The sequence below is a fragment of the Pan paniscus genome, chromosome 21, assembly GCF_029289425.2.
Source record: "Pan paniscus chromosome 21, NHGRI_mPanPan1-v2.0_pri, whole genome shotgun sequence".
Lineage (NCBI taxonomy): Eukaryota > Metazoa > Chordata > Mammalia > Primates > Hominidae > Pan > Pan paniscus.
In genome coordinates, this window is record NC_073270.2 from 19,348,953 (window position 1) to 19,376,696 (window position 27,744).

Here is a 27,744-nt window from a genome sequence, read left to right on the forward strand (position 1 = left end):
TAGATACTGAGGAGTGGAATTGTTGGGTCATATGGCAGGTACGTGTTTAATTTTCAGAAACTGCCAAACTGTGGCTGTTCCATTTTACATTCCCACCAGCAGTAGCTGAGGGGTCCAGCTTCTCCACATACTTGCTGACACTTCATATTGTCAGCCTTGTTGATGACCTGTACTCTTGATCATGTTCTCTGTAGGTATTTGCTTGATACTTGTCCCTTGTCTATCAAGATATAGGCTTGGTCGTTGTAACACAGAATCAAAACAATGGTGGCTTTATGGCAGGGCACGGTGGCTCACTCCTGTAATCCCAGCACTTTGGGAGGCCAAGGCAGGCGAATCACTTGAGGCCAGGAGTTCAGGACCAGCCTGGCCAACATAGCAAAACCCCATCTCTACCAAAAGTACAAAAAATTAGCTGGGTTGTGGTGGTGCACACCTGTAATCCCAGCTACTCAGGAGGCTGAGGCACAAGAATTGCTTGAACCCAGGAGGCGGAGGTTGCAGTGACCCAAGATCACACCACTACACTCTAGTCTGGGTGACACAGCGAGACCCTGTCTCAAAAAACAAATGAACAAACAAACAAACAAACAGAGGCTTAAACAAGACAGGAGTAATAGGGTATAAGCAGTCTAGAGCTAGGTATAGGGGTGTCATGGTGACAGGAGCACGATAGCAAGTTTCTACTTGGTTACTCCATCATTTCTACGACATTGCATTTATCCTCATGGCCCAACCTGACTGGCCAACCACATCCACATTCCAGCCAATTGGAAGCAAAGCCCACCCTTTCTCTTTAAACGTACAATCTTAAAGTTGAACACATCACTTCTACATGTATCCACTGGCCACAGCCTGGTACACATCTCTAACTAGCTGCAACGGGGATTGGGAAATATCTTCTAGGCAACCATGTGCCTGGCTAAAAATCATGGGCCCTATTATTAAAGGGAAAAACAGATATTGGGGGACATCCAGCAGCCTCTGCCACGTCATCATGACCACGCTTGGCGAATTTATTTGATGTGTTTAACTCTCACCCCTCCTCAAATGCATTGAAAGCTCACCTTTCCTATGCTATCCTTTCCATGTGATTATGGCTCAAAGGTTACCACAGCCAGTGTTTCTATTTGACCTGGCCAGACTCTTAATACTTTTTATATTTCCAATTATCTTCTTTCTTCAGTGTTCTTTGTCTGCTTTGCCCTTACTGATTTTCATATGATCTTTAATACATATTGTCTGGTTCATTAGCATTTCTTCAGCAACTGCTCAGATTTCTTACATGCCCAACTTTTATATTTCTTAAAATTTTTGAACCTTTAAGTAAATAAGTATCCCTGGATCTTAGAGGGGAAGATTTATGAATCTTTAAATCTGGTTTTGTTTTGTTTTTTTTAAAGAAGAGATTTAAACAGGGAAATTTAGCCACCTATGAGTCACTCCAGCCAGTGAACATGCAAGTGTCTTCTGATCACAGAAAGCTGAGATGTTATTTCTAAATACTGTCACTCACAGATAGGTAGTGGCTATTTAGATGAATTGTGTATTTCTTGGAATTTTTTTCTCCATCTTCAAGAAAGTTAGCTTAAAACTTCTATGTTGTTTAATGTTAAACAGATTCATAAATCTGGTTACAGATATAGATGATCTTTTAGATGAACCACTTCCTTAACTTATTCGCCTCAGCATCCATCTCATCTGTATGTTCACCTTTGGCCCCAGGCCTGTCATTCAAGATCCAATTGTCCTTCCTGTTAACACACACTTCCCAGGCATCACAAGCCTCTCCATCCAGGGATCACCTGAATCTTGGATGGTCGTGAGGCTCCTGGAACACACACTTACAACCCCACATGAGGTCACATGAGTAGAGGCCTGGCTCATATCCACCTATTCCACCCCCTAAGATCCAGGTTGTTTCCCCCACCCCAGCTGGCCCTTCCTTGGGGAACCAGCTAAGGCATTCACCTTTTGAGTTGAAAACTCAAACGTTTTTAAATAAATATTTTCCCTAAGCTGAGCACATCTGAAATACTAACAGCACCTTTCAGAATAGACACTTAGTGGGCACAGAGCAGAACGGTGAGAGGCATAAAGAATGACCTTATTTTTTACTCTCTCTTGAAAGCCTTATTAACTCCTTCAAACTGCATAGTCAGTCATTAAATTGCCTCTTCATTTTACTACTACTTGCAGCTTCTAAGGAGGCCTGCTTTACAGCATTTGGCCACCAGAGTATTGAGGTTCTTAATTTTTAATAATTGAGATGACTTACCTCGATAGAAGTGGCCTGGCAAGTGTGACAACATTTTATAAAGAAAAATAACGTGCATATACTCCATTTGCAGAACACACTTTAAAACAATAATAATGTGCATAAAGGGGTTGTTTTGTTTCATTTTATTTGTTATAATTTTCAGATGCCAAGGCAATCATGTTTGCTGTGGAATGTGCAGCTCTCCTCAAAAAGCCATGCAGTAATTCAGTCAGTGGGGGGTGGGGCTAGAGTCCTTTCAAAGTACCTGGGCCAGCCAGGTACTGCATTTGGTTTGGGGCTTTTAAATGTTCCCAAAATGTGGCCAAACCTGCATTGCTGGAAAAATAATTCCTATATCACAGCCACACAGAATTGCAAGGATTTGAGTTTTTTTTTTTTTTTTTTTTTTTGCCTACAACACATGGTGAAGGTTGCCAAATTAAATAGTGTTTCTATATTTGAAAATGGGAAAAAGTCATTAAGAAAAAAAAGGATAAAGAAAAAAGTATGGTAGCTAATGTCCAACAAGTTGAAATGACAGTAGCTTTGAAGGCCAATTAAGTCGATACAAAACGAAATCGAGAATGACGGCGGTGGTTGTAGGCTGCATCCTGGGGAATAAAAGAGCCACTCCGCGAACACAGTATTTTCTTCAGAGCCAGATGGAGCTCTTTAGAGGCCCCCAGCCCTGGAAAGGATCTTCCTTCCTGAAACCCCAATGTGGAATTTAAAATAAAAACAGTATTAATATACATAACACTGCACTGAGCTGTATACTTATGATTTCTGCACCTTACGGTATGCCTCAATGAAAGGCAAGTAAAACACAAATGTTACGTATGTATGCTGAAATTAAAATAACGTTTCAGTAGTGTCCTTCTAATGCAGCACTGATTCTGATAGGAAAAAATGAATAAAATTAGAACATAATGTTATTATATCATAAATTAAATTAATCACCATGCTCTTAACTTACTTAGAGACAGCAATAGCTTTAACTTGTATTTTTCCATCAGGCAGAGTAATAGGTTTTATATACTTAAATGTGTTATTTTCCCCATAACCAATTCTCTTTAGAAATTCAGGTTTGCTGCCATCCAGAGTATAATATATGTTGACATCTGGAGTGTCTGAAAAATCCAAAACAGGATAACTATAATTAACACCAAAGTAGCAAGTCCCTGAATAATGCCTATAGGTCAGTTTAAGATCTAAGTGTGTGATTTAAGATTTAAAGTTGTGATTTAAGTTAAGATTTAAAGTTGTGACTTAGGCCAGGCAGGTGGCTCACACCTGTAATCCCAGCACTTTGGGAGGCCGAGGCGGGCGGATCACAAGGTCAGGAGTTCGAGACCATCCTGGCTAACACAGTGAAACCCCATCTCTACTAAAAATACAAAAAATTAGCCGGGCGTGGTGGCGGGCGCCTGTAGTCCCAGCTACTCAGGAGGCTGAGGCAGGAAAATTGCCAGAAACCGGGACGCAGAACTTGCAGTGAGCTGAGATCGCACCACTGCACTCCAGCCTGGGCAACAGAGTGAGACTCCATCTCAAAAAAAAAAAAAGTTGTGATTTAAGATTGTGTTAATCTCCTTAAATAACTGATCTATAGGTTATTATATATACATAATGGAAATGAATAGTAATAGCAATAATGCAGTTCTTTCTCTGTACCAGCATTGTGCTTTACATGAATGAGCTCATTTCATCTGTACAACCCTATGAGGTAGGTCCTATTTTACATCCATCTTATAGATGAGGTAACTGAGTCCCAGAGAGATTAATAAAGTTGCTAAATAATAGAGGAGTTGTGATTTGACTTCTGCTAGGTTGGATACATAGCCCCTGCTCTTGAACCACTATGCTCTTTTGCCTCTCCAACAGGGCACTGATACAAACATGATTCAAGATTCAAAAGGTCAAAAAGGGTATACAGTGAAAAGTCTCCCCCAACCCAGGACACCAGCTTCCCAAAGGTTATCAATGGTATCTTCAGTAACCTTCAAAAATATTTTATATCCATACAAGCATCTATGTACATAATTTCTCCCTCTCTTTTGACACAAATGATGGCATACTATACCCTGTTCCACACATTTCTTTTTTCATTTATCAGTATGTCTTATATTGTTACATAAAGAGCTTCCTAGGAAATAAATTTAAATTTTTTTTAAAAAAAGAGCTTCCTCATTATTTGTTATAGCTGCACCACATTCTCTTATATAGATGAACAATAATTTAACCAATTCCCTACACATGGATCTTTAGGCTGTCTTCTTTTTTCCTTTTCTTTGTTTCTTTTGCAATTATAAGCACTATAATAAATAATTTTGTAAAGAATTATTTCTGTAAATATATGGGCAAGACAAATATGTAGAACTAGTTACTGCTGAGTCAAAAGATACATGCATTTGTAATCTTTTTTTTTTTTTTTGAGACGGAGTTTCACTCCTGTCATCCTGACTGGAGTGCAGTGGTGCGATCTTAGCTCACTGCAACCTCTGCCTCCCGAGTTCAAGCGATCCTCCTGCCTGAACCTCCTGAGTAGCTAGGATTACAAGCACCCACCACCACGCCCAGCTAATTTTTGTATTTTTAGTAGAGACGGGGTTTTGCCATGTTGGCCAAGGTGGTCTCGAACTCCTGACCTCAGGTGATCTGCCCACTCAGCCTCCCAAAGTGCTGGGATTACAGGTGTGAGCCACCGTGCTCTGCCAGCATTTGTAATCTTGATTAATATTTCCAAACTGCCCTCCATGGATGGTTAAGCAATTTACACTGCCACCAGCAATGCATGAAAACACCTATTTGACCACAATCTTCCTCATCTAGTGTGTTATCCATTTTTCTTTTAGTTTTCCTAATTTCCTAGGTTAAAAAAAATACTATCTTGTAGTTTCAATTCATCTTTCTTGCATTTTGAGTAAAACTCACTAATTCATTACAACGAATGTTTGCTGAATACCTATTATGTACCAGACATCATTCTAGGTATAGGGGATATGCAAAAGTATATCTGAGGGGCTCCTTGCATATCCCCTGTACCTAGAATGGTCCCTGCTCTCATGGAGATTATGTTTTAGGAAGGACACTGAAACAGTAAACAAACAAGGAAATGTAGTTTGTCAGGTGGTGATTAAGTGCTTGGAGGTGAAGCAGGGATAAGTTCTGCTCAGCAAGCAGACGAAGGGGCAGAGAGAAGTGTAAGGAGAAGAAATATTTTCATATGTTTAAGAGACCTTTATATTTCCTTTCCTACAAAATGTCTTTTCATTATTTCTCAAAAGAAGATATACAAGTGGCCAACACACACATGAAAAAATGCTCATCATCACTAATCATCAAAGAGATGCAAATCAAAACCACAGTGACACACCATCTCACACCAGTCAGAATGGCCTTTGTTAAAAAGTCAAAAACTAACCGATGTTGCAGAGAAAAGGGACACTTATAGACTATTGGCAGGGATGTAAGTTAATTCAGCCACTGTGGAAAGCAGCTTGGAAATTTCTCAAAGAAATAAGAGTTGAGGCCGGGCGCGGTGGTTCACATCTGTAATTCCAGCACTTTGGGAGGCCCAGGCAGGCAGATTAAAAATACAAAAATTAGCTGGGCATGGTGGCACACAACTGTAATCCCAGCTACTCCGAAGACTGAGGCATGAAAATCACCTGAACCCAGGAGGCGGAGGTTGCAGTGACCCAAGATTGCATCACTGCACTCCAGCCTGGGTAACAAAGTAAGACTCGGTCTTAAAAAAAAAAGAAAAAAGAAAAAAGAAATAAGAGTTGAAATACCATTCAAGCTAGCAATCCCATTACTGGGTATGTACCCAAAGGAAAATAAATTGTTCTACCAAAAGGACACATGCACCCATATGTTCCTCACAGCACTATTCATAATAGCAAAGACATGAAACCAACCTAGGTGCCCACCAATGGTGAAATGGAGAAAGAAAATGTGGTACATACACACCATGGAATACTATGCAGTGATAAAAAAGAATGAAATCATGTCCTTTGCAGCAAATGGATGTAGTTGGAAGTCATAATCCTAAGAGAATTAACACAGGAACAGAAAACGAAATACCACGTGTTCTCACTTATAAATGGGAGCTAAACATTAGGTACAAATGGACATAAAGATGGGAACAATAGACACTGGGGACTACCAGAGGGTGGGGAGGGCTGAAAACCTACAGCAATGCTTGCTACCTGGGTTATGGCCTCAACCATACCCCAAACCTCAGCACCACACAATATACCCAGGTAGGAAACCTGCACATGTACCCCCAATCCTAAAATAAAAGTTGTAAAAGAAAAAACAAAAAAAGGTCTTTTCATATCCTTTGCCCATTTTTCCTCTGGGTTACTGTTCTTTTTGTTACTGAATTGTGAAAACTATTTATTTATTTGATATTTACATATTAGGGAATTTTGATACCCTACCATTCATATCATCTTTTGTCAATAGTCACCCAACTTCTCCTAAGAATTATGGGCACATATATTAAAATGTTTAATTTGGTTTGACAGTTTAAAAAATTGTATCAGCTTTTAAGCTAAAGGAGAACACAGATAATAATACATATGCTTAGTTAGAACTCTTGGTCTAAGCAGCACAGGGGTCATACCATAAATGCAGATAGTTTGTACACATTTCAGTTATTAAAATATATAATTGGTTTTTAAAAAGGCAAAAATTGGAATTTCAAAGTCTTTTTTACACATCTATTTGTTCATATGTTTTACCTGTAAAACTTTCCTTCCTTATGTTAATTATATATGTGTATGTATATATATGTGTATGTGTAGATATACACACATATTTAAGATTTTGAAGAATAAGTATTAGCAGGATATACAATCACTGCTTTATTTCTTTTTTCTTTTTCTTTTTTTTTTTTGAGATGGAGTCTTGCTCTGTCTCCCAGGCTGGAGTACAGTGGCGCCATCTCGGCTCACTGCAACCTCCGCCTCCTGGCTTCAAGCAATTCTCCTGCCTCAGCCTCCCGAGTAGCTGGGATTACAGGCATTGGCCACCATGCCTGGCTAATCTTGTATTTTTGGTAGAGACAGGAGGCTGGTCTCAAGCTCCTGACCTCAGGTGATCCACCTGCCTCAGCCTCCCAAAGTGCTGGGATTACAGGCATGAGCCACCAGGCCTGGCCCTCACTGCTTTGTTTCTGTAGTTAGAGTTGAGATTTATTTTCGCATTACTATATGCCAAACCCTGTGCACCTCATACATACACGAACCTATTTATCCTCACAATGGCTCTAAGAAGTAGATATTATTATTCCTGTCTTACAGTGAGGAAACAGACTCAAAAAGGCTAAGTAATGTACCCAAGGTCACTAGAAGTTGTCAAGGCAGGGATTAAGTCTCTAACCTGTCTGACTGGAAAGCCTGTATCAGTAGGTCAAATTTATTATACCAGCTAAATAATGAACATTTTGGAAAAGTTTGGGGAAGCACCGGGACTTTTTTTTTTTTTTTTTTTTTGAGACGGAGTCTTGCTCTGTTGCCTAGGCTGGAGTGCACTGGCGCGATCTCAGCTCACTGCAACCTCCACCACCCAAGTTCAAGCAATTCTCCTGCCTCAACCTCCTGAGTTGCTAGGATTACAGGTGCCCACCACCATGTCTGGCTAATTTTTGTATTTTTAGTAAGACAGAGTTTTGCCATGTTGGCCAGGCTGGTCTTGAACTCCTGACCTCAAGTGATCCACCTGCCTCAGCCTGCCAGAGTTCTGGGATTACTGGTGTGAACCACCGCGCCCGGCCACCATTGGAACATCTTACCTTGGCTAAGGTAAGTCAAGACATTGCTGAAACTATACAAATGAAAGGTTGGTCAAAGCTAACCATTTTAATCTAAATGTATACCACTCTATAAACCATCAATGTACAGCACTGTTTCAAATTTTAGAAGTTTTACAAATTTCCCAAAAAGCTGAGCAAAGAGTGAGAAAGCAGGCAAAGAGATAAACCAGCAACCAGATAACACAAGAAATATGACAATGTTATTTTAAACAATTTCAAACATATATGATTCTTACCTGATTTCATTTCCAAAAGCGTATTGTTATCAATTTCATGGTTAGCTTTTCCAGGCTGAGGCACTCGTAGTGGTATGATCTGAGGGACACACACTGAACCAGCAGTCATTTTCTCTCCATATATATATATATATATATATATATATATATATATTCCAATGTGCACTTATAGCTGTACACAAAAGCTGAAGAGCAGCACTTAATTTAAATGCAGCAAAACTAGTTAAAACGAGAGAATACTGTTAACATGACACTACAAATATTATTCCCTTTTTAATTGAAATAATAATTACATTTCATCTGTATTTGCTGTTGAGGTCTTGTGTGGGGTTTTGATTATCTAAATACCTCACTTCTGCGAAAGGAGCGTGAATGAATGAGATGGGGAAAAGAAAGAAGTTACTTTAAAAGGGCAAATTAAATGAGTAAGGCAAAACAGAGACTATCACTAACGCTCTGACTTGAGTTCCCTGTAAATCATTATCGCCTTTTCCTGCCTCTGGTGTGTGTCAGCTCTCTTGGCTTCAGGGCAAGTCATCATACAAGGGGAACAGAAGTAATTCTGTGTGTACCACAAAATGTTAGTTAGAGCTAACTTTTTTGGGAAAGCTCCGGGTTCACAGCCTTGCCATTATCACCAGAGCAGTTCTAGTATTTGAAAGCTGCAAAGACACTTTAGAAGGACTGCAGAGTACTACTTCTCAGTGGAAAGGAAGTTTGCAAGAATATAAACAGTGACCAATAAACACAAGCCTCCCGTTTCATCTACTGTATTTATAAATCCTGGTATTAATAATTAACTACCAGTATGAAAGCCTTACTGGTCTTTTTGGAGGTGAGGGTGGGGAGGAAGGTTGTCATAATTAATGCACAGAAGGTTTCAGGGGGAAAAAACGCTCACCTTAACACAACAACCATTTACATCTCTGTATTGCCTTTTCAAATTTCATAATAATCCATAGATTTTGCCCAATTATAATCTACATATTCATTCCATTTTTATAGTCTACTTCTTGCATTCTCACTGTATTATTTAGTTTTCCCTGTACTTATTTATCCATTTGTGGCTGGGCATTTAGGTTATTTCTAGTTTCTTTTTAGTTTTGCCTGCTGCAGTTCTAATAATGCTGATCTGAACATGTCTGCAGTTTGAGCTTTGTCACAGACTGTATTCTCAAAAATGGGTTACCTAAATTTAAGGGGTGAACTTAATGCCTTGTTGGATAGTTCCGGATCTAGGGCCAAGAATATAAACTACAGATACTGACAGCACAATAATAGCTCCTACGGGAGTGTGGCTGGACTTGAGACTTGCCCATAGTCGCATTTCCATTCGAGTGAAAGGCAGATAAAATAAAAATAGTTGAAAAATTCTAAATAAAAAATATGTAGGAGAGGAAGTAATTCGCGAGCGTCAACTAGCAGCTGCCCTTAGGAAGCTGGGGTGGCCAGTGGGCCCCACGCAAAGGGAATCAAGAAAAAAGGCGGATCCGCCAGGCCCAAATGGCAACGTGCAGTCAACAGGATCCCCAGACCCCTCAACTCTCCCAACGTGGACCGCCCCCTCGCAGCCCGGATCCGGAACCCCGTTTGGTTGTCCCCGCCCATCAGGGGCTGCCAAGGACACCTGCATCCTTTCGGCTGGAGTAAGGGAAGCTCTTCCCCTCCTCTAGCCGCCCTCCTCTTCCTCTAACCGCAGGGCCCGGGATCGGGACCCCTAATGCATCTCTGCCGCGCCCAACCCAGTCGCCGGCCTCTCACCGCCTCTTGCCTCCTCCTTCGCCGCCGCCCGGGTTACCACAGACGCTGCGAGCCGCGCCCCGCCCACTGGGTGCTGGGCAGTTGATTGGTGGAAACTCAGCTTCTTAGCAACTAGACCGGCCCCTGCCACTCCGCAGGGAGCCTGGTACCCGCCTGGAGTTCCTTTCCCAGTGCTTTCCCATAGGCATCTAAGAATATTCCTTCACAGAGTTGCCAAGTGCTAAAAATTGGTTTCCCAACTCAGAATGAAAGAACCAGGCTTGTGCGTCCGATGGGCATTGACATTCTGGAAAACAAGAATAAGAAGCTGTAGCGGCGCCTGTAAGTGGGCCGGAGCAGGCGCGGCTTGGCCACCTCCCGCCGAAAGGCAAGGAAGGACCGGCTGCGACACGAGGAAGAAGGCCCCTCGCCCTCGGCAGAGCGCTATCCTCCCCTGGTTCCCCGGGTTCCCTGGCTTGCTATCGGGCTGCTCCGTGCGTCTTTCCCCCCAGGCGTCAGGAACTGCGCCCTCATGGCGGAGGTGAAGGTGAAGGTGCAGCCGCCCGACGCGGATCCGGTCGAAATAGAAAACAGGTAAACCAGTGAGGCTCCGGCTTGGCACTCCATCAGGCGCCCAGTCATTTGGGCAGCTGGACCCCTTCTCCGGGATCCCTTGGGAGTGGCCGGAGCGGGTTAGGTGAGCACGCGGGAAAACGATTGCGGGGTTCTGGACCCACTTGTTCCTTCCCATCCTGGGAGAGCAGAACTCAAGAAGTTCAAAATGGGTTTGACAGCTTGCAGCTTTGTGTAGCTGGCTGGCTTTGACCTGATACTTTTGGGGAAGTTGTGATGACGTGCTGCCTTCCTACTTTGACGCGATCAGTGCTTTGAGAGGAGCCCTCGGCTTTCTTTCCCTGTAGAACACTTGTGAATACATGTTCTGATCCAGGATCGCTCTTGTCACTAAGGGAACGTCTATGACAAAACGTTTAGGCGGAGTTAGGGCACAGTTGGAGATTACGAAGTAACATTAAGCCAGGTGGTTTCAGTGCAGTATTGAACTCAAGACTTTTAGGACACCCAAAGCCTCTGCCACTTTTATTTTTATTTGTTTGTTTGTGAGACAGAGTCTCGCTCTGTCGCCAGGCTGGAGTGCAGTGGCGCGATCTCGGTTCACTGCAATCTCCGCCTCCCAGGTTCAAGCGATTCCCCTGCCTTAGCCTCCCGAGTAGCTGGGACTACAGGCTCGCGCCACCACGCCCAGCTAATTTTTTATGTTTTAGTAGAGACGGGGTTTCACCATGTTGTCTGGGATGGTCTCGATCTCCTGACCTCGTGATCCGCCCGCCTCGGCCTCCCAAAGTGCTGGGATTACAGGCGTGAGCCACCGCGCCCGGCCCAGTTTTATATTTTACCGAGGCACTGCCACTCTTAGATTTTCACGTAGTTTTAAAAGACTCAACTTTCTCAGACTGTTAGGAATAATACATTTGTTGATGTTGACTAGGTGAGGATTTTGACTTTTTTTGTTTGGTAGGTATAATTCCAAAAACAGGCCCCATTATGGTGAATTGTCATAACAAATTTTGGCTTCCCACCAGAAACATCTGCATTTGTCTCCAGCTTGCAGATTTATGGCTTAACTTTGTCATGCTTATTACACCCGAGACAACTGAAGTCTCAGCTTTAATATTTTTTCTGTGATTTCATTAGACTTTTGCTCTAATTTAAAGTTCTTATTAGTGAGGAAAAGAAATATTCTTAAATAACAATAATACTGTAAACATGTATTTAGAAATCATCTTCTTCAATTTCTAACATGCTTTGATCCAAAACCATCACAGAAATCCAGATTGTCTGCCAAATGTGAAAAAGGCACAATTTCAAACTATTCTACTTGTATTTTTACCCCCACTGTCTCTTGAAACAGGTAACCATGAAGGATAACATTAATACCTTTGTTTCTAGGATTATAGAATTATGTCACCAGTTCCCTCATGGAATCACAGACCAAGTAATTCAGAATGAAATGCCTCATATAGAAGCCCAGCAGCGGGCAGTAGCCATCAATAGGTTGTTGTCTATGGTAAGGTGAATCTAACTATTTTGCATAATTACTGATATGCTGATTATCACTGGTTTTTATTATGTAGTTGTGATGGTTAATTTCATGTCAACTTGACTAAGATACAGGATTCCTAGATATCTAGTTAAATATTTTATTGGAGTATCTGTGTGGGTGTTTCTGAAAGAGGTTAGCATTTTGAATTGGTGAACGGAGTAAAGTAGATATGGGTCCAGTTGGGTGAGCATCATCCAATCCATTCAGGGCCTAAATAGAACAAAGTGGCAGAGGAAGATTGAATTCACTCTTTGAATTCAATCTTGAGCTGGGCTATGAATCTTGTGCCCTCAGCACTCCTGGTTCTCAGACCTTCAGACTTGGACTGGTATCTACACCATCAGCTCTCTGCTCTCAGCCCTTTGATCTGCAACACCAACTTTCCTGGGTCTCCAGCTTGCAGAGGGCAGATGATGGGACTCCTCAGCCTCCATAATCACAGAGCAAATACCTTCTGATGAATCTTTCAAGAGGGAGGTGTATCCTATTGGTTCTTTTTCTCTGGAGAACCCTAATACAGCAGTCATAAAACGAGAAAGTGTGTTAGGTTTGACTGATAAGACTCTAAACCAGGAAACAGCTCAAACTACCTGAATTGAAAAAAGAAGAAATAATTATGCGTTATAAGACAAATGAAATAAATGTATTATGGTATAACTGTTGTATTTATTAATTGCCACTGCCATACATAGGCCTAGTCTGTTCTCACCTTCTGTTTGCTTCCTACTGCTGGTGTTGGGCCATTTCCTATAAAATATACCACCCCCCGATTTTCCTATGAGTTGTCACAGAGCCCAGTCATCAGGGTTTCATTCTCCACATTGTCACTCTGAGCATTTCAGGAAGCAAGAATGAGTCCAGTTGAATGAAGAATGTTGGGCTTTGGGGAGGAAGTGCAGCCTTAGCCCCCAGTGACATTGCAATGGAATTTATCAGTGAAGCCATTCTCCATCTGTCCAGAAACAAACAAGCAAGACTGTCTAAAAACCCACCAAGTGGTGCCGATGCTCTAAATCTCCCTTACTTTCCCTCATCACCAAAACATCCTTTTCCTAAGAGCATTTCAGTTTGGCTTTAGTAGCAGTTAGGTTAAAGAGTTCTATGCCAAGGCCTCATCTGAATGACTGATTTGTTTTTTAAGTCTACTAGCCTTGTTGGATTTCCAAGGGCTCTGGATGTGGAGATTTGGGGTCCGATGAATCTTTTCTTAAACCTTTCCCATCAATTTTCTAGCTCAGGAGTTGGCAAACTTTTTCTATAAAGTGCCAGACAGTATATGTTTTAGGCTTTGTGAGCCATATGATTTCTGTCACAACTACACTGTCATTTTAGCAAGAAGCAGCCATAGATGATGATACATAAACAAATGGCTACAGCCATGTTCCAGCAAAACTTTAGTTATAAAAACAAGCTGTGGAGCAGATTGCTCACCCCTGTTCTAGCCCAAGGACAAAGGAATGTTGCTGATTTCTAGTTATTTCACTGTGGTGAAGGTCTTCAGCTCTAGGAAAGACAGAGGAAGGGATTCTGGGAGGTTGTAGCAGTGGAAAAAGTTCTTTTCTTCCTCTGATCGCCCTCTCAGCTCTTTCCTTCTGACTGAAAATCATCTTCAGCACCTCTCTTTTACCACCTCTGCCACCACCCACCCACTGCGAGTCCTATTGGCTATAGGTTGTACGCAGGCAGTAGTAGAGCTATCAAAGGATCTTAAGAAAGGGAGTGATTATTAATAAATCATGTAATGCTTCTGATTTTAGCTCTTAAAAACAGTTCTTAAATTTGCTGTCCACACCCCCTCCATTTCTATCCCTGGCACTGCATCATGTTCAGGCTCATGGCTTTTACCTGGACAGCTTCAGTAGCATCTTAACTGGTTTCCATGACTCCATCTGTCTCAGAGAAGCCAGCCTGATTTGGGATTACAGTCATGAGCCACTGAGCCTGGCCCCTGATATGTCTTAAATGCAGGTCTGACCAAGGCACTCTACCACCTACAATTTGTTTATACTGGAGATTCAAGTTCAAACTCCTGGGTTTCCCACACTGAGTCCCTGCATTGCTCACCAGCCTCATCTCCACCACTCTACTTCAAAAGTTAGGTTTCAGGAGGAGCAGATTGTTTTTGGTTTCTGGCCACATCATGCTGTTTCGTGCCACAGGACTCATGTTGTTCCCCTGCTTAGAAGGTTCTTCTTATTCTTTACAGATGACTAACTCATTAGGACTCAACTCTGCCATTGTCTCCAGGAAGTCACTGAACCCCCCCAGGTTGGGCCGCAGCCTGTTCTCCGAGTACCCAATCTGGGAGTTCAGGGTGGCTTTACTTACCTCTATCTTAATGCCAACCAGATGGGTATTGAAGTCAGCGGTGTGTTTCCCTTTTAGAATTAATGTTGTTCCCCCAAACACCTGTCATAACACCTGGCACAGTACAAGTATTCAGTAAATATTCATAAGCTGGATAAATGACCAGAGCCTCTGGATTGGGCCTTGTAGTCCTACTTTGCCACTTCGTGGGGTCAGGGAACAGGAGTGTGTCACTGTTCATTCAGTATGTAAATCCATTTCCAAGTCATGAGTGTCTGTTTTAAAACAAGGGAATGGGCCGGGCACAGTGGCTCCTGCCAATAATCCCAGCACTTTGGGAGGCCGAGGTAGGCGGATCACTTGAGGCCAGGAGTTCAAGATCAGCCTGGCCAACATGGCATAACCCTATCTCTACTAAAATACAAATATCAGCATGGCATGGTGGCATACACCTGTAATGCTAGCTACTTGGGAGGCTGAGGCATGAGAATCGCATGAACCCGGGAGGCAGAGGTTGCAGTGAGCCGAGATTGTGCCACGGCACACCAGCCTGGGTGACAGAGTGAGACTCTGTCTCTAAATAAATACATAAATAAACAAGGGAATAGCGTCCCTCTCAACTGTGGCTTTCCAGTACTTCCAGAGCCTAGTGGTATAATTATCTGGGTTCTCTTAAGTTCGGACCCAAGGAAATTCAGGAGCATGACAGACATACTTTATTTTACTTTTGATTTGCTATATAAAAACAATACTACTCTAGTCCTTTTATTCATTGGCTGACTTCAGTAAATGTCACTGTTAACTTTTTTTGTTTTTTGTTTTGTTTGTTTTTTGCTTTTCAAGATGGAGTCTTGCTCTGTTGCCCAGGCTGGAGTGCAGTGGTGCCATCTCAGCTCAGCCTTCCATGTAGCCGGAACTACAGGCACATGCCACTGTACCTGGCTAATTTTTGTATTTTTAGTAGAGACAGGGTTTCGCCATGTTAGCCAGGCTGGTCTCAAACTCTTGATCTCAAATGGACCACCTGCCTTGACCTCCCAAAGTGCTGAGATTACAGGTGTGAGCCACCACGCCCAGCCATTAACTTTATAAATTTTATTTTTCACTGTGCAACAGAATATGCCTATTTAGTCTTTATTTCAACTTTTTATTTATATAAATTATATTTTTATTTATTTTATATATGTAATTTGGATTTATATTGATTTTTAATATAGATTGTTATTCTCAAGCTGCTTTTTAAAAATTCTTTATGCATTGATCATATAACCAAGCCAAGATCTAGCCTACAGGAAATTGTTAGTGATATTTTGAAAAATTTTGAGATTAAAGAGCAGGTTTTGAAAAATTAAGAATGTTAAAGAATGCATCAACATTTGTCATTTGATTTAACATATCTCCAAAATAACTGACTCCTGTTTTCTACTGTCTTAAAAACTAGGGTCAGTTGGATCTCTTAAGGAGCAATACGGGCCTTTTATATAGAATAAAGGACTCTCAGAATGCTGGGTAAGTACTTGTTTTTTTAATTTTAAGAAAATGTTTATTATTTGCAAACGTATGTGTTGGGAATAAAGCTAATACAAAATTACATAAACCTGTCCTGTGTATCATCCCTGCCTCCTATGATATATTCCATTTCCCAGAGGTAACTGCTCTTAATAATTTAGTATATATCCTTTCTTCTAGCTATATATAAATACACATAGATGATTATATATTTATATATAATCTTTCTCTTTTTTTTTTTTAACAAAAATGGAATCATGCTATCCATTCTGTTTTGCAATTTGTTTTTTTCACTTACTGTATCTTGGACATCTTTTCATGTTGGTACACACAGCTCTGTCTCATTCTTTTTAAGGTAAGCCTTTCTTTTGGTAAATATGTCACTGTGGTGACCTTGTCTGCTAATTTTGTTTAAGTAGTGATGTAGATTATTAGATTATCCTATAGTCCTTACCTTACTAATTTTACTTTATTCCACTACAGTAAAATGAAGGGATCCGATAACCAAGAAAAACTAGTATATCAAATCATAGAGGATGCAGGAAATAAAGGTAAGCATGTGAAAGATGAAGCAGAAAAAAAACATTGTCTTTGGAACTAGATATAGGGACCCAGATCTCAGCTTCCCAGGGTAGAACTCAGTGGACAGAGTATACTGAGGAAGGGAATAGAACATACAAATATAACATGCATGTGCTTGAAGGACACCCAAGAGTAAGGCCGTTGTTGCCTTGAAAGAGAGAAGAACTAGAGGGCTGTGTCCAGGGATGAAAAAAGACTTCTGAATTCTGAGTCACATGAATGTATTATCTATTCAAAATAAATAAAATTTAAGTTTTTTTTTTTAAATCTGTACCTTCTAGCTATATGACCATGGACAAGTTACTTAAACTTTGTGAGCTTCAGTTTCTTTATCTTATCTATAAATTGTGGATGCTGACACCTCTCGTTTTTGCAAGGACCAAAAGGAAAGCCGGTGTGGTGTAGCAGCATCTTAACAGATGTCCCTCAGCAGCTATAGTTCCTCTTCTACCCGCTTGAAGAACTGTATCTAAATTGCAATCCTAAGTTACAATAATTTGGGATCTATTTGAGTCATTGATATTAGCTGGAAAAACTGAGATGTAATCTGAAATTACAGAACTAATTCTTATATTTATTAAAATTAACATTTTTTAAAATAGTCCTGTGAGAAAGCCATTCTGCATATTTTTTAATCTTCCTATCTCATATGCCATTACATTGGGAAGAAAATAAAGCAAAATATTTACATACATTCCCTTTCCATATATAACACTTATTTCCTTCTTTGAAAAAGAAATCATTGCTTCTCACACAGGGCTTTTAGCAGCCGTAAGAACCCTAGGCTTCCTTTTCCATCTCATAAATACAATGTTGTATAAATAATGGATTACATGCATGCAGACACTCATCTAAAGAGTGTTTTTGTCCCACTTGAGGATGGCAGTTGACCTTGACCCAAATTTAAGTTTGTATTTCACATTTACAATCTAAAATGAAAATATCAGAAAACAGAGATAAGGGTACAGATGATAAAATTCCATTGCATCCATGATTTTTCCTTCCATTATAAAAACGTCGTTTTCATAATTTTTTTTTCTTTTTTTTGAGATGGAGTCTTGCTCTGTTGCCCAGGCTGGAGTGCAATGGTGTGATCTCAGCTCAGTGCAACCTCCGCCTCCCGGGTTCAAACGAGTCTCATGCCTCAGCCTCCCGAGTAGCTAGGACTACAGGTGCATGCCATCAGGCCCGGCTAATTATTTTTGTATTTTCAGTAGGGACAGAGTTTCACCATGTTGGCCAGGCTGGTCTCAAACTCCTGAGCTCAGGTGACCCACCTGCCTCGGCCTCCGTAAGTGCTGGGATTACAGGCATGAGCCACCATGCCCAGCCCTTTCCATAAGTTTTTTAAAAGTTTGCCACACTGGGATTCCAAGAAATTTCTAGTTAGAAATTATAAATCATTATAATAAGTCTTACAAAGCATTATACTTATTTATTGTTTAGCATACTTTTGCTACTTTAGCCAGCATTCTTTACTGTTAGCTTTATACTGCTAGCTTTGGAATGAGACACAAGTTAGAGGAATAACATTAAAAATCCATGAAAACCATAGTTCAACTTATTTTACTTTACTTTCTTATAGGAATATGGAGCAGAGATATCCGCTATAAAAGTAATTTGCCATTAACAGAAATCAACAAAATTCTGAAGAATCTGGAAAGTAAAAAGCTTATCAAAGCTGTTAAGTCTGTAGCAGTGAGTAGTCCTTTCCTCAGATACCCACTTACATATGTTGCTTCAAGTTTTTATTCTTGAAGTTATGTCATGATTTAGAACAGCTGGTCAAAAAAGACTTAAAAATTTAGCTCATGTTGGATTGGTTTGGAGATACTGCTTAGACTTGTCCCTACACAGTTAGTTCTTGGTGTCTCACTCACCCACTCAAAAATCTAAAACTACTTTACTGTCTTCAGTGAAGAATCTTTGGAACTGTGAACATTTTTCCTAGATTTTGTGGTGTGTAAGATAATTTACTTTATCCCGACATATTAGCTTTCTCATTCAACAAAGAGTGTTTGCTGTGTGCCAGACACTGTTCTGAGTGCTTGGGATACATTAATGAACAAGTCGTAGAAAGATCCCTGCCTTGGTGGAGCTTCTCTTCTAGTACACGTGTGTTTTTCCTGCTCCTCATCCTGCCCCACCCCTGCTCCAGAGCTGGCTCCCTCTGGGACATCTGCCCCTGACCTCACTGATTTAGACATCAGAGGAACTGAGATTCCCCTAGAATAAAGTTTGCTTCAATACACATTTCATAAGAATTACAGCTATAATTTAAATTTTATAATTTCAGAGCTGTTAGGTCTGTGGCAGTGAGTAGACCTTTCCTCAAATAACCACTTACATATGTTGCTTCAAGTTTTTATTTTTGAATAAAACAAGAATTATAAGAATTATAACATCACTTATAAGAATTTGATGCTTATTAGTGATTTTATTTATCAGAATAGCATTTCCCTTCCACATTGTTTAATGGATAATTTCAAATATATACAAAGGTAGAAAAAATCATATAATAAAACCCTATCATGTAGCCTCATTTTGTCAGTCTTCCTTCTACATCTTTATGTTTAATAACAGCTTTGCTGAAATATAATTCATCATTCATACCACAGAATTCATTCAACCTTTGAAGTGTAAAATCTTTGGATTTACAGTCACTGGTTTTTACTATAAGCTAAGAGTTGTGCAACCATCACCGCTGTTCTAATTTTAGAACATTTTCATCACCCCCAAATGTGGCCACTAGTATTTGTTTCCCAGCCTCTCTTTCCACAGGCCCTAAAAACGAATAATTTATTTTCTGCCTTTATTATAGATTTGCCTATTCTGGACAGTTCCTATAAATGGAATAATAGAATATGTAGTCTTTTATGTATGACTACTTTGACTTAGCATGATGTTTTCAAGATTTATCCATATTGTGCTTTATTCCTCCTTATTGCCAATTAAAATTCCATTGTATAGATGTATATCACCTTTTGTTCATTCATCCGTTGGTGAACTTCTGTGTCCTTTTAAGGGTTAAAATAATCTTAGATCTCAGTGTAAAGTGCAAAACTATAAAACTTTTTGAAGAAAACATAGAAAATCTACATGACCTTGGCTTTGTTAATGAATTCTTGGACTATAACTCCAATAGTAGTCTATGAAAGAAAATGTTAATAAGTTGGAGTTTATCAAAATTTTTTGAAAACCTCTGCTTTGCAAGACACGTTAAGAGAATGAAAAGACAAGTTACATACTAAAAGATATTTGCAAATCACATATTTGATAAAGGACTTGTCTCCAAAATATACAAAGAACTCCTAAAATTCAGCAATAAGAAAACAACACTTTGGGAGGCCAAGGCGGGTGGATCACCTGAGGTCAGGAGTTCAAGTCTAGCCTCACCAACATGGTGAAACCCTGTCTCTACTAAAAATACAAAATTATCCAGGCGTGGTGGCACATGTCTGTAATCCCAGCTACTTGGGAGGCTGAGGCAGGAGAATTGCTTGAACCCAGGAGGCAGAGGTTGCAGTGAGCAAGATTGCACCATTGCACTCCAGCCTGGGCAACAAAAGCGAAACTCCATCTCAAAAAAAGAAAAAAAAAAAACACACAAAGAAAACAAATAATCCAACTAAAAATGAGCAAAAGATCTGAACCTCACCAAAGAAGACATACAGATGGCAGATAAGCATACGAAAAGATGCTCTACATTATTTTTCATTAGAGAACTGCAAATTAAAGTAAAATTTAGTATAGTGAGATACCACTACACACCTATTGGAATAGCTAAAATCTAAAAATTGGTAATACCATATGCTGACAAGATACAGACCAAGATGAACACTCATACATTGCTAAGGTGCAAAATTTTCAGTCCTTTTGTTAAAAAACTGGGCAGTTTTTACAAAACTGAACAGAGTCTTACCACATTGTCCAAAGGTCAAGCTCTTAAGTATTTACCCAACTGATTTGAAAACTCATGTCCACATAACTACGTGAATATTTATAGCAGCTTTATTCGTAATCAGCAGCTTTATTCATAATCAAAAACTGGAAGCAACCAAGGTATCCTTCAATAGGTGAATGGATAGACAAACCAGAATAGTATTCAGTTATAAAAAGAAATAAGCTATCATGAAAAGATATGAGTAAATCTTAAATGCATATTGCTAAGTAAAAGAAGCCAGTCCGAAAAGGCTACATACTATATGATTACAACTATATGACATACTGGAAAAGGCAAAACTAGACAGACTAAAAAGATCGGGGTGAGGGCAGGGATGGTAGGGAAAGTTGAATAGGTGAAGCATGAGAAATACTTCTAGGGTGGTGAAATTATTTTGTATGACAGAAGCATTAACCAAATTTGGAAGCCCACCCAAGCTTTGCTGTCCAAAGTTTTTATTAGGGTTTCATTATACAGGCATGATTGATTGAATCCTTGGTCATGTGAGTGAATTCAATCTCCAGCTCCTCTCTTCTCCCAAGAGATTGGACTGATGTCATGTGGCCCAAAGCCCCAACCCTCTAATCATGCGGTTGGTCTTTCCAGCATGGACAACTCCTATCCTGAAACTATTTAGAGTCCTATCAGGAGTCACCTTGTTAGCATAAACCCAGGTGTGATCTAAGGGATTCACCATGAATAACAAGGCCTATTGGGAAATTCCAAAGATGTAGAAGTTATTTCCTAGGAAAAAGGGACAAAGTCTAGCCAAATTTTTTTCTTTTTTTTTTTTTTGAGACATGGTCTGGCTCTGTCACCCAGACTGGAGTGCAGTGGCATAATCACAGCTCACTGCAGCATCAACCTCCTGGGCTCAAGCCATCCTCCCACCACAGCCTTCCAAGTAGCTGGGACTATAGGCACGTGCCACCATGCTCAGCTAATTTTTGTATTTTTGTAGAGACAGGGTTTTACTATGTTACCCAGGCCTGTCTTGAACTCCTAGACTTAAAGATCTGCCCACCTCAGCCTCCCAAAGTGCTGGGATTACAGGCATAAGCCACCATGCCTGGCCCAAATTCTTCATGTTTACAACCCAGTGAAATTTGGGTTCCTCAGTGTTGGAGTGAGCAGTTACAGACAAACAAGGAAAGTTAGAATGATCCATGTAGTAATGGATTAGACTTGAAAACATCAGTATGGACTCTTGTGTAATTTAATATAAATAATATAGATGGTTATATTTAGAAATATTGAGTATAGCTATGTATATATACAAGGGTTAATATGCGCACATAAATCTCGTGCCGCCAACTGAGAAGGCCTAGAAGTGATGACATCCCGATGGCAATGAACACATCTAGTGCCCAAGTCGTGGTTTCTATCATGCAATAAAATGAACATGTAGAAAATGCTCCTGACGGCTGGGCAGGGTGGTTCATGCCTGTAATCCCAGCACTTTGGGAGGCCAAGGAGGGTGGATCACCTGAGGTCAGGAATTAGAGACCAGCTTGGCCAACATGGTGAAACCCCATCTCTACTGAAAATACAAAAAAATTAGCTGGGCGTAGTGACAGGCGCCTGTAATCCCAGCTACTCGGGAGGCTGAGACAGGAGAATCGCTTGAACCTGGGAGGTGGAGGTTGCAGTAAGCTGAGATCGTGTGCCATTGCACTCCAGCCTGGCAACAAGAGCGAAACTCCGTTTCAAAAAAAAAAAAAGAAAAGAAAATGCTCTTGACATCTTGTAGTGCTAGAAAGTAAGAAAGTGCTACAATAGCTGGACATGGGGGCTCATGCCTGTAATCCCAGCACTTTGGGAGGCTGAGGCGGGAGGATCACGAGGTCAAGAGATCGAGACCATCCTGGCCAACATGGTGACACCCCCGTCTCTGCTAAAAATACAAAAATTAGCTGGGCATGGTGGCGCATGCCTGTAGCCCCAGCTACTCGGGAGGCTGAGGCAGGAGAATCACTTGAACCCAAGAGGCAGAGGTTGCAGTGAACCAAGATTGCACCAGTGCACACCAGCCTGGGCGACAGTGCAAGACCCTGTCTCCAAAAGAAAAAAAAAAGTGCTAAAATACACACACACACACGATGGGAGCATAGCAAAGGGATACAGGAACCAAGTGAAAAGCTTCCAATGCCCAAAGCATTCCAAAGCTTCCAGTGTGGGAATAACAATGAAGTAATTGAATGTCAATCAAAGTATAAAATAAATACTCATGAGTCCATAGTGATAGAAATACGGTGTTTGAGAAACTGTCACAACTAAAAGAAGCCTGAGAGAGATGACTAAATGTAGTATGATGTCCTGGATGGAATCCTGGAGCAGAAAAGGAACATTAGGACTAATGAAATCTGAATAAAGTATGGCATTTAGTTAGTAATGATTTATCAATATTAGTTCATTAATTGTGACAAGTGTACCACACTAATCCAAGATGTTAAAAATAGGGGAAACAGCATGGTGTATATAGGAGCTCTGTGTACTATCTTTGCAATAATTTTGTACATCTTAAACTGTTCCAAAATATAGGTGTTTTTGTTTTTGGAAATTGTTATCTTATAAACACATGAACTGTGCATGTTCTTTCCTAGGCCTCAAAAAAGAAGGTGTATATGCTCTATAACCTGCAGCCAGACCGGTCTGTGACTGGTGGAGCCTGGTACAGTGACCAGGATTTTGAATCTGAATTTGTAGAGGTGCTTAACCAACAGTGTTTTAAATTCCTACAGTCCAAGGTGAGGTATGATTGAGGAAACATCACTGCAAACCCTCTTGTAAAAAGTTTTTCACAAAGGATTTTAATCTATTTATCATATTTTATAGGAATTAAAAACCTGAAATTGGGAATTTTTACTAAACTAAATATGTTCTGCTGTTGGTTTGACTCAGTATAAAGTGTATTCAGAAAACACACCAATATTCTTATTTACATTTCTTATGTTTCAATCCTTATAGGCAGAAACAGCACGAGAAAGCAAACAGAACCCAATGATACAAAGAAATAGTTCATTTGCCTCATCACATGAAGTGTGGAAATATATCTGTGAATTGGGAATCAGTAAGGTCAGAACTGAATTTCATCTTATTTTTTAAAACTTATTCTTTGTCACATACAATGTATTCCAAACATGTATTTGACCCACATTGTTTTTTTTTTTTTTTTTGAGATGATAGCTACGAACATTCTGCAGAATCCACTTTGGGAAAATACTGTCCTGTATCTTAGGCAAAGGCAGTCACTGCCATTGGGCATTGTCTGAACTGATACTCAGCTTGGGACACTGATGCTTTTTTTATTTTTTTGGAGGTAGGGTCTCATTTTGTTGCCCAGGCTGGTTTTGAACTTCTGGACTCAAGTGATCCTCCTGCGTTGGCCTCCCAAAGTGCCACTGTACCCTAGCCTTTTGAAATTCTTTTTTTAAGGACACTGATGCTTTTCACAGTGAAGAAATCAAAGTGGCCATTTTGGACATGTCACTTTAATTTCCTGGGCCTCAGATTTCTCATAAAAACTAGGAACTTGGACTATTTGATGTCTAAAGAGCCTTTCTGCTCAAGCATTTTATAAATCTCCAATAAATTCCTGCTAAAGAAATGTTATTTTTTATAAGATTTCTCGATTTTACTTAGGAAGTAAAGATACCAGAAAGTGTCAAACTCAGCATGAGCTTAGAGTTCTGTCCCTGGCACCTCAGTGGTTTGTGCTAACTTGGACTATTGTTCCTCCTCTTTGTGCTTTAAATTACTCCACCCCAGCATAATGTTTCTCCCATTTCACAGCAGAATTATGACCCTTTACTGTTTTATTTATTTATTTGAGATGGAGTTTGGCTCTTGTTGCCCAGGCTGGAGTACAGTAGTGCGATCTCAGCTCACTGCAACTTCCGTCTCCTGGGTTCAAGCCATTCTCCTGCCTCAGCCTCCCGAGTAGGTGGGATTACAAGTGCCCGCCACCATACCCAGCTAATTCTTGTATTTTTAGTAGAGACAGGGTTTTGCCATGTTGGCCAGGCTGGTCTCGAACTCCTGACCTCAAGTGATCCACCTGCCTCGGCTTCCCAAAGTGCTGGGATTACAGGCGTGAGCCACTGCGCCCAGCAACCCTTTACTGTTTTTAACACCCTCCAAGTGGATGTCTCCCTATCCTACTTGTGTCCTTTCTGATGTATCCCTTTTTTAGGTAGAGTTATCCATGGAAGACATTGAAACCATCCTGAATACACTCATTTATGATGGAAAAGTGGAGATGACGATTATTGCTGCAAAAGAAGGCACAGTTGGCAGTGTAGATGGACACATGAAACTCTACAGGGCAGTCAATCCAATCATCCCTCCCACGGGTTTGGTCCGGGCACCCTGTGGACTCTGCCCGGTGAGTTAAAGTGGCTTCACTTTACACTTGACTGCCCGCGGGTGCAAGTGCCACATTAAGAAACAGAGCAAGCACAGCCCAGTTTTCTCAGACTCTTAGGGTTGACCAAGAGCTATTCAAACCTCCATGAAACCTTGATGAACAGACCTTTAATGAACACATCATTGCTTTCCTTTTTTTTTTTTTTTTTTTTGTGAGACGGAGTCTCACTCTATCACCGAGGCTGGAGTGCAGTGGCACGATCTTGACTCATTGCAACCTCCAACTCCCGGGTTCAAGCAGCTCTCCTGCCTCAGCCACCTGAGTACCTGAGATTATAGGCGCCCACCACCATGCCCAGCTAATTTTTTTTATTTTTAGTGGAGACGGGGTTTCACCATGTTGGCCAGGCTGGTCTCGAACTCCTGACCTCAGGTGATCCCCTCAGCCTCCCAAAGTGCTGAGATTACAGGCATGTGCCCCTGTACCCGGCCCCCTGCTTTACATTCTTTCTTGGAACAACCACATTAAGGATATTTGCGTTTTCTGCTCTTGGCCTTGAAATGGACACTTTTTGATGAGGGCTAATCATTTCACCTAAATAGGGCAGAAAATGAGATTTGTTGAGAACCTACCTTGGGCCAGATATGTCCTTGATGATTTCCATAGGCGGTCTCATTTAATCCTCCTTACGTTCTTGAAGCTAGTGGTGTTATTTCCCCTTAAAAGTGAGGGAGCTTAGGCTTAGGAAGACATAGGGGCATACAGCTTAGAAGTAACCGGGATTCAAACCCAGAGATCATGTCTTTCCCCTGCAGCATGCCCCAGCACTCCTCCTTCATTCGTTCCCAAATATTGTAAGTGCCAACTCTATGCTCTAGGCACTAAGGATACAAGAGAAAGCAAGAGACACTGTCCCAGTCCTCATGGCATTTATAGTCATGAGCCTGTGTGTGTTTTATTTCATTATACCAACCTTTGTCTATATGCCTAAGCTCTCTATGCCTTGGTTTCAGTCCCTAGACAAAAGGCTAACATATTAGGAATTCTGTTTTGCACCCTTCACAAAAAGGTAGCTAAACATGAAACATTTGGTTAATCAAAATTAAGTCATTCATATGTATAGGTCTCCCTGCCCATATTCCTGTGTTACCTGGTGATAGCCTTTTGCCCAGCAGACAGGTGAGCATGGTCATCTTAATGCTACGGTAAAAAAAGCCTCTCTACTACTCCTAACTTGATGATCACAAAGCAGGCACTATTATAGTATGTTCTTCCCGCTCCCCCCTCGCCCCCCGAGATGGAGTCTTGCTGTCGCCCAGGCTGGAGTGCAGTGGCACGATCTTGGCTCACTACAACCTCCGCCTCCCAGGTTCAAGCAATTCTCCTGCCTCAGCCTCCCGAGTAGCTGGGATTACAGGTGCCTGCCACCACGCTCAGCTAATTTTTGTATTCTTAGTAGAGACGGGGTTTCACCATGTTAGCCAGGATGGTCTTGACCGCCCACCTCGGCCTCCCAAAGTGCTGGGATTACAGGTGTGAGCCACTGCGTCCGGCTATAATATGTTCTTAAATACAGTCCTAGTCCCTTTCAGTTTGAAAGTTTTGTTTTTAATCTTGCTTTAAATAAGTGGTTGGGTCTTAGATATTTTAAAACTTTAATTTGAATATAATTTTTTTTTCTTTTTTAAAGGTTTTTGATGACTGCCACGAAGGTGGTGAGATTTCACCATCTAACTGTATTTACATGACAGAGTGGCTCGAATTTTAATAGAGAGCTATGAACTTTATTGACATTTTGCAAATGAAGTTACTTTGGGAGCAGATAATTTAATTCATGATGGAACACGAAATCTCCTTGAAAGCAAACTTCACAATAATGGACGTAGACTTGCTGCTATGAAAACATTTTTTTATTTATGAAGACTAAATTTATATTGGTAAAATAGCCAGTAGAGTATGAAAGAAATAAGGTTAGTAGTGAAATTCATTCTTCAATAAATAAAACACTTTGAAACTCCGGAGGACCACATCTTTCAAGACTTCTGATGGGTCAAGGAAAAAGATGCCAACATAACCCGTATTTACCAAGTACTATGATAATGGCTAGAGTATAAAAATGTTCTTTTTAAAGTTATTTATTAAGTTCTTCATTGGAAGTTTTTTTTTATATCTGGTTCACTACCACCATTTCTGTTTCCTACTTTCTCAGTGGTTTCATTGAAAAGAAATTAGAAGTGGTTAAAGGCAGGAATAGCAAAGAGTGCAAACTTGGGGTATGACTGGGGGAGAGTGGAACATGCCTTTTCCGCACAATATTAATTCCTTTTTATATCAGAAATGTTCTTTTAGGAGATTATGCTACCATACTTACTTCAAACCCAATGACTACTGTCAAGGACATATTTTCAGTACATAAATACTATCATTTCCATTCTAAAGAATATTTTCACTGTTCCTTCTTTCTTAAAGTCTTATGTTTCACTCTTTAACCCAAATGTATTCTTTGTTAGAATTTACCCTAGATTCTTATTTAATGTCTGCAGTAGACTGAATGTTTGTGTGCCCCCAGAATTCTAATGTTGAAATCTCATTTCCAATGTGATGGTATTTGGAGGTGGGGCTTTTGGTAAGTGATAGGTCAGGAGAGTAACAGCGCTCATGAATGGGATTAGTGCCCTTATATAAAGAGACCCAGAGAGCTCCATCACCCCTTCTGCCATGTGAAAGGGAGAAGACAAACATCCACGAACCAGGAAGTGGGTCCTCACCAGAAAACAAATCTGTAAACACCTTGATCTTGGACTTCCCAGCCTCCAGAATTGTGAGAAATAAATTTCTGTTGTTGATAAACCACC

General features: G+C 40.6%; 2 protein-coding genes across 11 annotated transcripts in view; one reads left to right on the top strand and one right to left on the bottom strand.

Moving 5' to 3' along the window:
- DZANK1 (double zinc ribbon and ankyrin repeat domains 1) overlaps positions 1–10,260 on the bottom strand; it is an 84,011-nt gene extending 73,751 nt beyond the window's left edge. For 2 of the 9 annotated variants that reach the window (XM_055104894.1, XM_024926955.3), the window contains exons 1-3: positions 10,082–10,132; positions 8,321–8,413; positions 3,237–3,390 (exon numbers count right to left, since the gene is read on the bottom strand). In XM_055104894.1, the coding sequence (XP_054960869.1) occupies positions 3,237–3,390; positions 8,321–8,330 (164 nt within the window). In that variant the 5' untranslated portion in view covers positions 8,331–8,413; positions 10,082–10,132. Of the gene's footprint in view, positions 1–3,236; positions 3,391–8,320; positions 8,577–9,947 lie in introns of those variants that run through there. The other 7 variants (XM_034947687.3, XM_034947688.3, XM_034947689.3 and 4 more) reach the window with 6 other exon arrangements.
- Positions 10,261–10,522: 262 nt separating this feature from the next.
- POLR3F (RNA polymerase III subunit F) lies at positions 10,523–27,742 on the top strand. Of its 2 annotated transcripts, XM_003810610.6 has the most exons (9): positions 10,523–10,654; positions 12,029–12,146; positions 15,931–15,998; positions 16,482–16,549; positions 18,166–18,278; positions 23,127–23,270; positions 23,491–23,598; positions 24,716–24,907; positions 26,580–27,742. In XM_003810610.6, exons 1-9 carry the CDS (start codon positions 10,593–10,595, stop codon positions 26,655–26,657), a joined length of 951 nt encoding a protein of 316 aa, XP_003810658.1. In that variant the 5' UTR covers positions 10,523–10,592; the 3' UTR covers positions 26,658–27,742. The 2 variants fall into 2 exon arrangements, with proteins under 2 accessions (XP_003810658.1, XP_034803582.1); XM_034947691.3 differs by lacking the exon at positions 23,127–23,270.
- Positions 27,743–27,744: the final 2 nt, after the last annotated feature.

What these genes read in the sequence shown, in the direction of transcription:
- POLR3F (XM_003810610.6), top strand. Translation starts at nt 10,593, where the DNA reads ATGGCGGAGGTGAAGGTGAAGGTGCAGCCGCCCGACGCGGATCCGGTC. An exon ending in AAGGACTCTCAGAATGCTGG is followed by an intron (nt 15,999 to 16,481) that starts GTAAGTACTTGT and finishes ATTCCACTACAG; the next exon opens with TAAAATGAAGGGATCCGATA. An exon ending in GTGAATTGGGAATCAGTAAG is followed by an intron (nt 23,599 to 24,715) that starts GTCAGAACTGAA and finishes TCCCTTTTTTAG; the next exon opens with GTAGAGTTATCCATGGAAGA.